General features: G+C 35.0%; 2 protein-coding genes across 4 annotated transcripts; both read left to right on the forward strand.

The window, feature by feature from the left end:
- Positions 1-602: 602 nt before the first annotated feature.
- Positions 603-4,976, forward strand: LOC133668528 (probable prolyl 4-hydroxylase 9). The gene is made up of 8 exons (XM_062088439.1): positions 603-952; positions 1,053-1,166; positions 1,675-1,832; positions 1,948-2,050; positions 3,394-3,489; positions 3,912-3,977; positions 4,067-4,186; positions 4,733-4,976. The coding sequence occupies exons 1-8, from the start codon at positions 842-844 to the stop codon at positions 4,817-4,819; spliced, it is 855 nt and encodes a 284-aa protein (XP_061944423.1). The 5' UTR covers positions 603-841; the 3' UTR covers positions 4,820-4,976.
- A 387-nt stretch (positions 4,977-5,363) lies between these two features.
- Positions 5,364-11,097, forward strand: LOC133668508 (uncharacterized protein At2g23090-like). Of its 3 annotated transcripts, XM_062088420.1 has the most exons (8): positions 5,364-5,792; positions 6,245-6,403; positions 6,484-6,656; positions 6,741-8,493; positions 8,590-8,673; positions 9,383-9,541; positions 9,625-9,665; positions 10,677-11,028. In XM_062088420.1, exons 1-5 carry the CDS (start codon positions 5,646-5,648, stop codon positions 8,644-8,646), a joined length of 2,289 nt encoding a protein of 762 aa, XP_061944404.1. In that variant the 5' UTR covers positions 5,364-5,645; the 3' UTR covers positions 8,647-8,673; positions 9,383-9,541; positions 9,625-9,665; positions 10,677-11,028. The 3 variants fall into 3 exon arrangements, with proteins under 3 accessions (XP_061944404.1, XP_061944397.1, XP_061944410.1); XM_062088413.1 differs by having other exon boundaries at positions 5,365-5,792; positions 8,590-9,541; XM_062088426.1 differs by lacking the exons at positions 5,364-5,792; positions 6,245-6,403; positions 6,484-6,656; positions 6,741-8,493 and having other exon boundaries at positions 8,601-8,673; positions 10,784-11,097.
- The last annotated feature ends 2,540 nt before the right edge of the window (positions 11,098-13,637 follow it).

Below are 13,637 nucleotides of genomic sequence, written 5' to 3' on the forward strand. Positions count from 1 at the left end.
TTTTTTTTTATTTTCACTTTAAATTTTCTTAACTACAAAAATCTTCTAAAAAACATTATATATATATATATATTATAAAAAAATATTTGACATTGGTGAAATAATTAGTTCTATCAATTGATGATGAAGAGTTTCCCATTGACATGTCTTTTTTATATAAATATGAACAACCTTCAAATCATTATGTAAAAAACAAAAATTAAAATAAACAAGGACAATAAGTAGCTAACACGTGACCGCGTAAACTTAGGTTATAGATCCATAGACAAAACAAAAAAGTGATAGGAGAGAAGAAAAGATTACAAAGAGAAGAAAAGATGAGAAAAAATCATTTTTTTAAAAAATAAAGTATGAGTTCTTTTAAAAAAATATTTTTAAATTAAAAATATATCAATATTTTTTTTAATTTTTAATATAATTAGAACATCAAAACTATAAAAAAAACAAATAAAGTATATATATATAAAAAAAACACATTCAAAGACAAGAAGTTACTTTCATGACCACTATGGTAACGTGGTCGTGGGCCATAACTCCACAAGTTGGATTATTAACCGGCAAATCAAATTCATGGAACTTTATCTGTACCTTTTCCCCCCCGAAAACGTTAGACTTGCCCCGCTGTGTTACTTAATTTTTTTATGTCCTCCAGTAACCGCACTTATGTCTGCCCCGTGATGTCACAGCGAAGAATAAAAAACCCTCCTCTCCTCTCCCGCCATTAACGCGCTTTGCTCTTCAGATCAACGGAAGAAAAAACACACACACAATCAACCCGAAACTCTCAGTTCTGCTTTTCAAGATCCACGATCCACACCCAAAAATAAAAAAGGAATCATAAATGAAAATCAAAACGAAAAGATCAAAAAGAAAGCTAGGGTTACCAGCTGCAATACTTCTTTGCTCTTTGTTCTTTCTTGGGGGTCTATACAGCTCCACTTTTATCTCCCACGTTTGTATCTCTCTCTCTCCCTCTATGCATGCATTGGTCGTGTGTTTTAATCAATTACTCTGATTAGAGGGTGATTACGTGTTTAATTATGGTTTTGCAGGATGTCCCGGTCATTAAACCAAGGTTAAGAATGCTTGAAGTAGCGGAAGTGGATCATGACGCGATGCCGCATGGGGATACTGGCGAAGCTTTTATTGAATCCATCCCTTTTCAGGTAATCAAGGTCTGATAATTTGAGGTTATAGAAAACATGTTCTGGGTTAGTGATAGATCGGAGATTTGTTGGGGAGCTGCTTTAAAATTAAGCTAGGTTAATATAATTTGATGCGAGAAAGATTTGCTTTAATATTGATTGGATCATAGTTTGTTTATTCTATTTCGAAATTGTTTGCTTGAGAAACTTAAAAGGAATTTAATTTATTATTATAAAGTGAAATGATGGCAAACTGAGATGAAAATGGGAAATTTGAAACGTGGAAAGATATCTGGTCCCTTGTGGATGTTGTTGAGAGCGGGCATTTAGAACAAAAGTCCATGCATAAAAAGGCGAAGCGGAGTTTCAATTTTGTAATAAGCCGATGTTTTTCGCTGCCTCGATCTTGTAATAGACCGAATTTCTTTTTCGTGGCAGATGGAATTAATCGGTTGCAATTGTTTTGTGCTATTATAGGAAGGTTTTGAATTATGTGATTCTGAGTTGGTTCGTGGATCATGTTTTTCAGGTTTTAAGTTGGAAACCAAGAGCACTTTATTTCCCGAACTTTGCGACTCCTGAACAATGTGAAAGCATCATTAAAATGGCAAAATCTAAATTGAAACCATCTACTTTAGCTTTGCGAAAGGGAGAAACTACTGAGAGTACTAAAGGAACTAGAACAAGGCAAGCCATTTCACTTTCATTACTTTTTTCTGTGCAATATACTTTTTTTTCTCTCACAACACTTTAGATCAATGGGCTTTTCTCATCTGTTTGACTTTAAAACTCACGGCAACAGTTCAGGCACATTTATTGGTGGCTCAGAAGATAAAACTGGAACCTTGGACTTCATTGAGCGGAAAATTGCAAAGGCTACAATGATCCCACAATCACACGGAGAGGTATTTTCTTGCTGTTAAAATGTCCTTTGTTTTTGTATGGCTTGTATCCGGGACTGGAATTCAGAGGTTTGCGATAATAACTGTTGTGACAGGTAGTAATGCTACTTTTGTATCTGGGTGTTTACTTCTTTCTCTTTCTTTCAGTAAATCTAAAGCTAATAACTTGCATTCAAATGTGATTCAATTAACAGTTGCAAATGCTTTATAACATTATATAAGCTAAGGTTCCAGACTGTAACAACTGATGGATCTCTGACTTGCTTTTTACTCTTGATTTTTTTTTTGTTAAACTAAGTGAAGCACCTCTGTCCAGAGAGTTTCTAAATATTTGCTTTTTTCATGGATCTCTGGCCTTTATGTAAATTATAGTGGTTTATGGGCTACACTTGCAAGTTTTTGGAATCATGCTTGTGAGGTTCTAATGACTAATAAATCGAGAATGTTGGTAAATGTTCAAGAAAGAAAAGGAACTGCTGCAATTTAGATGGTCATCACTAGCAGCTAATGATTAAAATAATTGGCAATAAGGTTAAGGATACTTATGAGAAAAGCTGAAAGATCTACAAGAAGAACCCTGTAATGATATCACCACTTACCTCTCAGAGACTTTTTTTCTGGTCACTTTACTCCGAATGCTAAAATTTAAAAATACCTGTAAAAAATGAAAAACTGACTGAAAAGACATGCTTTTAGTAACATCATCTACCAATTCAGCCTTTTACCTCTGAGAGACTGCCTGTTTTAGCTAGTCTCTTTTCTACCTTTCATTCTGATGACTTCATTGACCAACCCAATTAGGCCCTTTTTCCATGACACCCTGCTCATTATTACATTTTCAGAAATGGTATAAGGCTATAAGCAATTTATAAGCAAGTTATGGACCCTGATTCTAGAACCTGCAACTTGACATGATTATTATAGACTTTTATTCTAGTCTTCCTACAGTGTTTTAGTTTGAAAACGGAAAACTGGAGAAAAATGAGTGGCCATATTTTTGGTAGATACATATATTCAATAAATATTTACTTTGATGGTCTAAAAGGAAGTCCAATGCTTTTGTAATGCTACCAAATGCATGTGAAATCTGATACTGCTACTGTCACTTTTTCCCCTCCTATATGAGCTACTTGGAGTGCTGTCTGGCATCTCTGATCTGTGGGATGTATGATGGTAGAAAATATCACACATTTTCTTACAAGCATGATTTGACCTTTGCAGTTAATGATTCTTAGCTAATCAAATATTTGATATTCTGTCACCTTGCATTTAAAATTTAAAAATACTTAACCTTTCTTTACAGGTTCATTTCTATGTTAGTCTGAGTGGATATCACCGTGTTGCAGGCATTCAATATCTTGCGTTATGAAATCAGGCAGAAGTATGATTCACATTATGATGCATTTAACCCAGATGAATATGGTCCACAGCCAAGCCAAAGGGTACATAACAAACACCTTTATCACATCTTGAATGCTTAGTTTTACCACTCCCTGCTACTTACTAAATGTAGAATGCTGTGCCGAATCGGGAGTTCAGTAAATTAGATTGCTCCCTTGCATGCCATTGTTTTTTTCCTTGCCTTTCGTCTAGCATGGTATCATACCCAAAAATCATATTTAAAGCTCTTTTATCTTGTTGTCGATTATTTACAAGGATTTTATTGCAGCATGTTACTTCTTTGACCTTTTATAGCATTGCTTTACATGCTCCCAATGAAAATCCATGAATCAATTGAAGTAGTCGCGGGATTCTCAAAGATTGTTCTTTTTTTTTTCATTAAAAAAACACAAGATCTTTCTGTACCTTATGAAAGTTGTATTTTCCAAAATTATAATTTTGTGATCGATTCACCATCGTGCAGGTTGCTTCTTTCTTGTTGTATCTGTCTAGTGTGGAAGAAGGTGGAGAAACCATGTTCCCCTTTGAGGTATTTACCCAAATTCTGTATCTTTTTGTTGCTTTTATGATTTGAATCATTTTGCGAACTGATAATAATCCTATTGGTTTGATCTATAGAATGGCTCTGCAGTAAGTTCTGGCTTTGAGTACAAGCAATGTGTTGGTTTGAAAGTGAAGCCTCGGCAAGGTGATGGACTTCTATTTTACTCGTTGTTTCCAAATGGAACCATTGATCGGGTAATTGTTACTTTTTTTCCAGATCATAATCACCCCATGATCATGTTTATATAACTGTACATGTATTTTCTTGTTTTAATACGCAAGTTAAGAGCTTTCCAATAAATTGATCCTGTGACAGTTAATTAAATGGTAATGATGAGCGTAGCATCAAAACCCAAACCAATTTTCAAGCCGTCCTTTTCCTTAGGATAGAGCATATAGCAGAAGACCTCCTCAGTTGAACTGTTTTTCTTTCATCCTTCGGTTCATTGAAAGTTGTTTTCATAGCTTGCAGTACGGTGTCTGGATTGGGTGTACAGTGTAGAGCCAACATACTTTCTTTGCCGCCTTTGCTGGATAATTTGCACCTCGTGTTTTTCTCCTCTTTAGTTCATTTGACTGCGAAGGAGTTGTTTGTATGTCGGGGGAGGGAACGGATGAGGCCGTATTGTTAGCCATCGGTTTTTGACATTCCTATTTTTCATGTATAATGACTGTTTTAGCTGTCGTTACTCTAGTTTATGCATGTGTTTTCTGACCCATATGCGTCACAAACTTTTGCAGACATCTCTCCACGGAAGCTGTCCAGTTATCAAAGGGGAGAAATGGGTGGCAACGAAGTGGATTAGAGATCAAATGGAACTGGACTAGGCATAAGTAGATAATATTCTGCGATTCGCTCATCATCTTTGTCGGAACTCACAATAAATTTCATCACTCAATGCGAACTTTTTCATGTAAAAGCATTTTATTAACTCTGGTTCGCTGATGTATAGTTTATAAGTGAAACGTGCAGAGAATTTGATCAGTGCCTTCTTCTACTACTTTTGGAATACTTCTACATCTCTCTGCTTATCATGTCAAAAAAAAAGAAAAAGAAAAAATGCTACAAGCAGAATAGGCATATTTTCCTATTTTACATGCTGTAATTGATAGAGCCCGAATCCAATTCCTAAGCACTCAAATATAGAACGATGCTAACTTTATTCAAAGGTTTTTCTACAAATGACTTTCTGGAAAATCTTACAATTGGGCTTCACAAATCCTATAATTATCATGTTACACTGGAAAAAAAAATCAGCTAAACTAGCATTAATTGTTAAAATCTCTGAGCAAGGATCAGAACGCGAGATAAATACTAGGCTATGACCCGCGTGTCTTGCTAGCAGTAGTCCACAACTAGCGCCACCACACCCCAAATACACCGGATAACAACCCAATACCGGATTTAGCAAAAACTAGCCGTTAGAGACCACCAACCCTCCAGCCGTAACGGCTATGTTCATTTAAAAAAAAAAAACAAAACAAACCGTTACACCGTCGTTATTTTCTCTTCATAAAATCAGATCCCCTAAAAAACATACAATTTTCTTCGTTCCCTTCTCTCTCTCCCTCCAAGTCCCAAATATCTCCTTACTGAATCCACTGAATTCTTTTTAATACCATCGAGTTTGCAATTTTCAACAGATCTAATTGTATGATTTGGCAATCAATGGATGTTGGGTGCTTGGACTTGGGATGCATATCTGTGTTAGACAAGAACAGCGGCCACACTGTTCTTGATTCTGTTGACAAAGAATGTGATTCGAGTGAGAAGGTTTCTTCGGGTTCTAAGCCCGGAAAGGTAAATCCTTTTTCGTTTTGTTGATTTTTCAACGATTAGGATTCTTTGGTTTCTTGTTAATTTGTATCATTAAATTTTGCCTCATTTTATTGAACTTCAGAGTTACTATTAAGGTTTTTTCTTACTAGTGTTTACTTTAGGGTTTGTTTTGATTTGACTGGAGTCAAAACCTTAAAATCTCCTAACAAAAGAATTTGGTTTCTTTTGTTGTCGTTTCGATTTACTTTTCTTGATGTTTGAAACAAATATTATTGTTGAAATTCATCAGAATTCTAGAAATCCTAATATTAAGTACTTGGTGATTAAGTCTTAAGTTCTAATGGTTCACCTTTTCATCAATACATTTGTTGTCATTTAGGCCAGTAGCATTTTTGTTAGGTTTTACTAGCTGATATTTGAAATTTGTGGAGGTTAATTGTGATGTTTTCATTTCCTGCTCGTGAATATTGCAGAATAAATCACCAAAAGGGACTGGCCAGTCAGCATTGAATGCTCTAAACAAATTTACATCCCAAATTAAGAAGCCTTCTCACCGTAAGAATTCTCCCATCAACTGGTTCCCACGCAAAAAGGGGGACTCCTACTTGCAGAGGAAAATCAAAATGCTGCAGGTTGGTTGTGTATTATATTCTACTATGTAAAAGAAGTTAAAACACGCATCATTTTTATCTGATTTTTATATTTGGATCAGGAATTAGATGGAATGAGTATGACTCTTGATGAGGCGCTTGGTGATTCAAATCCACATTATTCAAGAGTACTGAGAGAGAAAATTGCAGCAAGAGAGGCCGCAAACAAAGCGGTGGAGGCTCGAAAAGCTGCACTGGTGGAAGCATCTTGGTGTCGGATACTAAAAGCAGCCAGGTAAACTTTCTTGATGCATGGAGGATATGAAATATCTTAACATTCTCCATTCTTTCGCTTAGTTTATTCGTATTCAATTTGTAGGATCCAAAGCAAGGAAGCAGAAGAGCTGCTGCTTAAGGCAGAGAAAACTGCAGCCGAAGCTTTCGAAGTTGCAAAAGCTATGGAAGTAATCATGTTCGATATACCAAATAGCCCTCAAGTGTCCTGTCAAGTTCAAACATCTACTGTTAGTGGAGGGGGATCTACTCCTTATACGGCCACAACATCTTTTGCAAGTGTATTTGAGGTAGATAAACAAGTAGCTGCAGCAGTCAAAACTGCATTTACCAGGCTTGCAAACTGTCCTCCTTTTGACAATGAAGAATTTAAAGATCTACTTGATAGCAATTCTGAATTTTCAGAATATGAATTAGAGTCTGGATCAGAATTTGAACCAATATCTCAAGACATGGATTTTACATTGCCGATTCCTGGGACAAGACTCAAGAAATATACGAGGAGACAGTCTTTGGACACGTTGAATATGACCAAGATTGTGGATATGATGTTTGAGAGGCTTAGATGTTTGAATGAAGATGAGCTTTCTTCTCTGGCAACAATTGTTGCTACATGTGGTTTAAATGCTGCCTTAGTAGAAGTGGAAAACAGCAAGGTGCATGATCCAGGCTCTGCTGCTGATTATACCTCGAGTCAAGCTGTTAACCGTCACCGAAGAATGTCTTCCGTTGGTTCAGGAACAATAAGAAGGAACGAGGTTCAGTTGGAACTCCCAAGTCTAGACAAGTTCTTGGTCAAGCACGTGTCAAAACTTGAAAGAGAAGTGCAAGAAGCTAAGGATAGGAGGAAGAACGAACTCAAGGAAGGGAATCAAGGGAATACAGATACAACTGGTGGGAATCAAGGGAATACAGATACAACTGGTGATGGAAAGGTCAATTTAGATGGTAAAAAGACTTCATCCGAGAGTATTTCTGATCTGGGAACTATTCTTGTGAAGCATTCCTCAAAGTTAGAGAAAGAGATTGAAGAGGCAAAGAAAAATACGAGGAAAAGTTTCAAAATTATTTCAAAGAAACTGGCAAGTGACTTAACCATATCCGAGGGCATTTCTGACCTGGGAAGTATGTTGATTAAGCATCCATCGAAGCTTGAAAAGGAAGTTCAGGAGATGAGAAAAAACTCAGGAAAAACGTTTGACATCGATGGCAAGGAACTTGGACGAGCACCAAACTCTCCAAGAAAATATGTTCCAGACGTACCAAGCCTGGATAAAATTCTGGTTAAACATGTGTCAAGACTAGAAAAAGAGGTTCAAGAAGCAAAAAACAGAAAGAAAAATGAATCCGTTGAAGAAAGAAGATTAGAGAAAGAAAATGTGAACTTGAATAAAGAAGAGAATGGACTGGAAACGGAGAAAACGCAAGCATTGTCATTGGGAAGCAGCTGTGGAAATTACAGGCACCAAAACAAATTCGGAGGAAATGCTACTGCAGATTGTGAGGGCTTGGACAGAGTTCTGGTCAAGCATAGCTCTAGACTAGAGAAAGAGAAAATGGCATTGAGTCTAAACCAAGAAGAGATGCATGTGGAAAGAAGTGGCAGAAAAGCTCATATGCAGACGAATGAAGGTGGTCTGGACCAAATTTTGGTTAAACATAAATCAAAGCTCGAGAGAGAGAAGATGGCTTCTGCTCAGCAATCCGGAGAAGAAGTGCCAGCTAGGCTCTCCGTATCTCGTAGAGAAGCAAGGGAGAGAGAGTTGCAAGAAGCATGGGGAGGGTTGAGTTTAGGAAACTCCATCCGCCCACATCTCTCCAGACTTGAAAGGGACAAGGCAAGTTGTCACAATTTTTTTAGCTTTTACCATTTCTGGGGATTTGCTTTTCGCAGTCTTGTTGTAATTTTTCATGTTGGTTCTTCCTTAATTCAGGCGGCTTGGATTAAAGCTGAAGAGGAGGCAAGAAGGCGAGCCATGGAGGAGGTGTAAACTCTTTCAGCCATATCGCCAATGCTAGTAGGAAGATTCTCTCTTGAATCCTATTTTATGACCCCATTGTTCTGTATATATATATATCTTCATTATATAACATGAACTGATTTTCCATCTTTTGTTTAGAAAACCCTTTGAATCGGCTGCCCTCCATTTCATTTCAACCAGCAAAAGTTGAGATACAGGCACGTAAATAACGAAAAAACTGCAGACCACTTAAGTGAGGACTGTTGGACATGAACCTATCTGGGTTGGTTTTCGTGATTCAGCTAAGTGCAGCAAGTTAAAATAGTTCTTGGTCACATTTCAAGAGAAATAATTAACAACGCAAAAGGTTTATAGTTAATTTCAGAGTTGAAAAAGAAACATAAGTAACTTGTCTCAATGAAAGATTTCTGAATCTTTATTCAATATGACAAAAACACATGGGTACTACAAAACCATACAAATTAAAATGTAAGTTTATAGTTAATTTTGGTACTAGGAAAATAACTATATACTACTCCAGTTACAAACATCGGAACCAAAAAAATAAAAACAAAAAGGAAAAGGAAAGTAAAGTAAAGGCAGCCAATGGCAAACAAAATCCTTGTCCTAACTGTTCCTTTTCTCCTAAAGGACCCCGCAATATTAATTATTCGCATCAACCAGTAACTTCTCTTCCTTGTTGGGGTACTTCATTACTAACTTTTCTTTGCCTTTCTTTGTTGGCTATTCTTCTTCTTCTTTCAAGGCACCTCCTGCTCCCCTCCTCCCTCTACCTTGTAATTCCTAACACACAATCAGAAACCCAAAAAAATATTAAACCAAATCATCACCATGGGAGGAGGCAACGGTCAGAAATCAAAGATGGCTCGTGAGAGGAACATAGAGAAGCAAAAAGCTGCAAAGAGTAACTTCATATTTCTTTTTACCTTATATAATTTCCCCAAAGTTAGTTCTTCAGTGATTATAATTTGATTTTTGTGTGTATAGGAAGCCAACTTGAGTCTAACAAAAAAGCTATGACTATCCAGGTAGTCTCTCTGCAGGCTTTTGTTTTTAAATTTTGTTATCACATATATGCTATATCATTTCCTGTCTGTTTTTCTTTTTCCTTCTTTTATGGTATCATTTCTTGTTGGTATATTTTTTCTGAATTATACAATCTTATAGCCATTTGACCGCAAATCAGCATCATTTTTTTCTTCGATTTTAATTTGTTTGGTTAATGATTGTTCTGTTAGTAATAGCAGTTCGTGAGGTTTGCAATAAGTAATCGGATGGTCTTTGTGAGAATTAGGAATTTGTTTCTTGCATGCTTCGGCCTGAAATTTGGCATTAGCTGGAATTTTCTTGTTTAAGCTTCTACCTTTGTGTTAAGCTTACTCAAAGCTTCTCCAGTAGTACTTCTGGTTGTAGATTTGCTTTTCAAAATAGATGCCTTTCTTGATCAGACTTTTCCTTCCAATTGGTACAAGTCGATCCGATACACTCTTGGATTTTAAGTCAGTTCCGATAAACTCGTCTGATCGTGTCTTGCATAAATTAGGATGGATTGATATACATAGAACAATGAAAAAAAGGGGGAATTAGGTCACGTTTTCAGGATTTGATTTTAAGCAGATAAGCTACATGATCCTGAGGATCATCCGTGAATGCATTTTTGCAAATATATCTTGGAACTTTCGTCGAGTTTGGGCCTGGAATTTATTTATTTTTATTTCTGCGCAGAAGTTAGAGTTGAACTGATTTATTATAGAGATCTGTGACCCTCCGTGGAATACAAACAGCAATATGAACAATGAGAACTTTATTTCATAGTTCGTGAACATTAGACCATTCTGCATTTAAGGTTTCACAGTTCCGAGTTCTTTAAGTTCTTGTTTCTGATTTATGCTTGGAGTTTTACCATGTTTCTTGGCCATTTTGTTTTTAGAGTATAGTCATCTAGTGGTTGACGTAAATTTGTATTTCGTTGGCTCAATCATATTTGGTTGTTTATGAATTTGCTCTCATTCGTTATAAATTTGACATATTTTATTTAGTCTTTTACAAGGTTGTGACTTGATCTCTTGTTGTTACTGTCTCTCCTGACACCGTCGCCTGTTCCTTCCATATTGTTGATCTGGCGGATAATGGATGCTGAATGCAGTGCAAGGTGTGCATGCAGACATTCATATGTACCACAACAGAGGTGAAGTGCCGGGAACACGCTGAAGCAAAGCACGCCAAGTCCGATGTGTATGCCTGCTTCCCGCATCTTAAAAATGACGCTGCAAGTGTAAAACAGTAACTTGCAAACTGCAATCCATGATAGAATTTAAGTACGTTGCTACTCTTCGAACAATTTCATGATTCGCGCCATATGGGTTTTAGATGCGTGAAAATTCTGGTTAATTGTCTCGATGCGCCTCCCATGTACACGTTGATGGTTCTACGCTTCATATTTTGACCTTTTGAATTCTATTCTTTGTGGGGGAGTGGAGATTGTTTCATTGGGGGTGGTGGCCCTTTTGAATGCATTCTTTCAGGGGCGGGAATGAATTACTGCTGCTGCATCTTTTTTTTTTGGCATGAAAGGGCAAACGGACGGCAAGTTGCTTACGAGCCGTATCAATTTTCATATAATGCAAGGTAAAACTGTCAGCAAACGATGGAAAAATGTCAACGACACTCCTATACTTACCATCTCCAACACATTATAAAAAAAAAATTAAATAAGCTAAGTATTTAACGGTGGTCCTAGATATAAGAAAATTTTGGATTGAAAGAATGTAAATATAATTTTGTTCTTGCCAAAAAAAAACTGATTAAGCCTGCGATTTGGGATAGAAATATTTTTTTTATGGGATGTATTTGTCATTGTAAAATTAATTGGGGACAAAATAATCTGGACATGTTTTTTGTTACAGAATAATAATTATATTGCCCTCAAAATAAAAAAATAATAATCTTTAGGTGATGGGTTTTTTAAAAAAAAAAAATGAATAGAAGAGTTATGATCATGCCCCTGGAAGATAAAAATATATACATGTATAAAGAGGTTTCTACATCTTTTTATATATATATACAGTAATAAAACCGATGAAATTAACCTTGCAATTAGAAAAAACAAAAGTTATTTTACTTTTTTAAAACAATAAAATGGCACTTGCTTACATAGAATGTCTGCTTGGGCTGCGGTGAATGTTATTTTACTTTTTTTGTTTGGTTATCCCGAGTGCGGGTTAATCAAGTTAACCCGAGTTAGCTAGTATTTTTTTATTCAATGTTTTTTTATTTAACTTTGGTCTTTTTTTCTAGATCTTTCTTTTGAAATCTATTTTTTTTATCCCGATCTTTATGTCGTGAGTGGTGAGTTAGTCGAGTTAACTCGGGTTGACTTGGTTTTTTTCCTCAATTTCTTTATGTTTTTATTTTTTTTTTCAATTTTATCACTTTATGTTAAAATTATTTGCCCTTGAACTTTGTCAAATTTTCGAATTTCTTTCTATTTTGTTATCTCGAGAATGGGTTAGTCAAGCTAACACAGGTCAACTTGCATTTTTGTTCACACAGTTTTTTATTTAACTTTTAGTCTTTTTTGTTAGGCCCTTTTTTTGGAGGTCTAATATATTAGTCGAGTTAACTTGAGTTGACTCGGGTTTTTTTCTCTTGATTTTTTATGACCGATTTTTTTCAATTTCATTATTTTGTATTAAATTATTTTCCCTTGAGATTTGTTATTTTTTCAGTTTTCTTATTGTTTGGTTATTTCGAGAGCGGGTTAGTAAAGTTAACCTGAATTGACTAAATGTTTTTTTTATTGAACTTGGGTTTTTTTACTAGGTCATTCTTTTTAAATTCTTTTTTTTTTACTTATCTCATATCACGGGTTGTTGGTTTGTCAAGTTACCACAAGCTAACTTGAGTTTTCTTCTTTGACATTGTATTTTTTTTAAAAAAATTTATTTGTTTCCATCTTTGACATTATATTATTAAGAACATGTTTGGGAATGCGGTGCAAACGGCGTTCCCAAAAAATTTTAATTTTTTTTGTTAAAATTTAATATGGTTTATATATTTTGAATCGTTTTGATTTGATGATGTTAAAAATAATTTTTTCAAAATAAAAAAACATCATTGGTATGCATTTCGGTACAAAAAAGTTATTTGAAAAGTAACCGCTACCACACTATTAAGCACCCTCTAAATCTTAATTTTTTTATTTTTTATTTTTTTTAAAAAAAATTTCAATTTAATATCACAAGATACATTTTAGTTAATTTAACTTGGATTATCGTATTATCTTCGCTTGAATATTCTTTTTTCAGCGTTGGAAAAAGTTTAGCCATGGCAAAAATGGAGTGCCATGACGTTGTGCTAATGATCCCATGATCCCATCCCATGATGAAAGTTCACAGTATCAGGCTTAAGGGCCCATTAGCCCATTAGGTTTTTCATTTATATCACCACATGTAATTGAATTCAATTTATTTATAAGTAAATTTGAATTCAATTATAACTCATTACAATTTTTATATTTTAAATAAAATATTAAATAATATATTTAGATTTAATTATATTATTTGAATACATGTAAAAAAGAATTAAATTAGAAATAGTGACTATGTTGCCCTTAATTCAAAAATCTTTTTTTTTTGTTAAAAAAACACCACAATTCTTAATTCTAACTAAGATTATTTTGCCCACGCTACGCTGCAAGTCAAGTCAAATTTTTTCTAATATAAAATAAGATATTCATGCGATGATAACCTGAGTCAACCTAGATTAACTTGATAAATACATGAGATGTGAGATCACGATACCCTATAAAATAGAAAGTGAAAAAAATCACAAAACTCAAGGCCTGATAACCTAATTTTAAAGGATAAAACTGAAAAGACATCAATTTTTTTTAAAAAAAAAACATTGAAGAAAAGACATGAGTCATCATGGGTTAACTTGACTAACTTGTGACTAGAAATAACCTTATAGAAAAGAAAAATACAAAAATAAAAAAGCTC

The sequence above is a fragment of the Populus nigra genome, chromosome 1 (genome assembly GCF_951802175.1).
Source record: "Populus nigra chromosome 1, ddPopNigr1.1, whole genome shotgun sequence".
Classification (NCBI taxonomy): domain Eukaryota; kingdom Viridiplantae; phylum Streptophyta; class Magnoliopsida; order Malpighiales; family Salicaceae; genus Populus; species Populus nigra.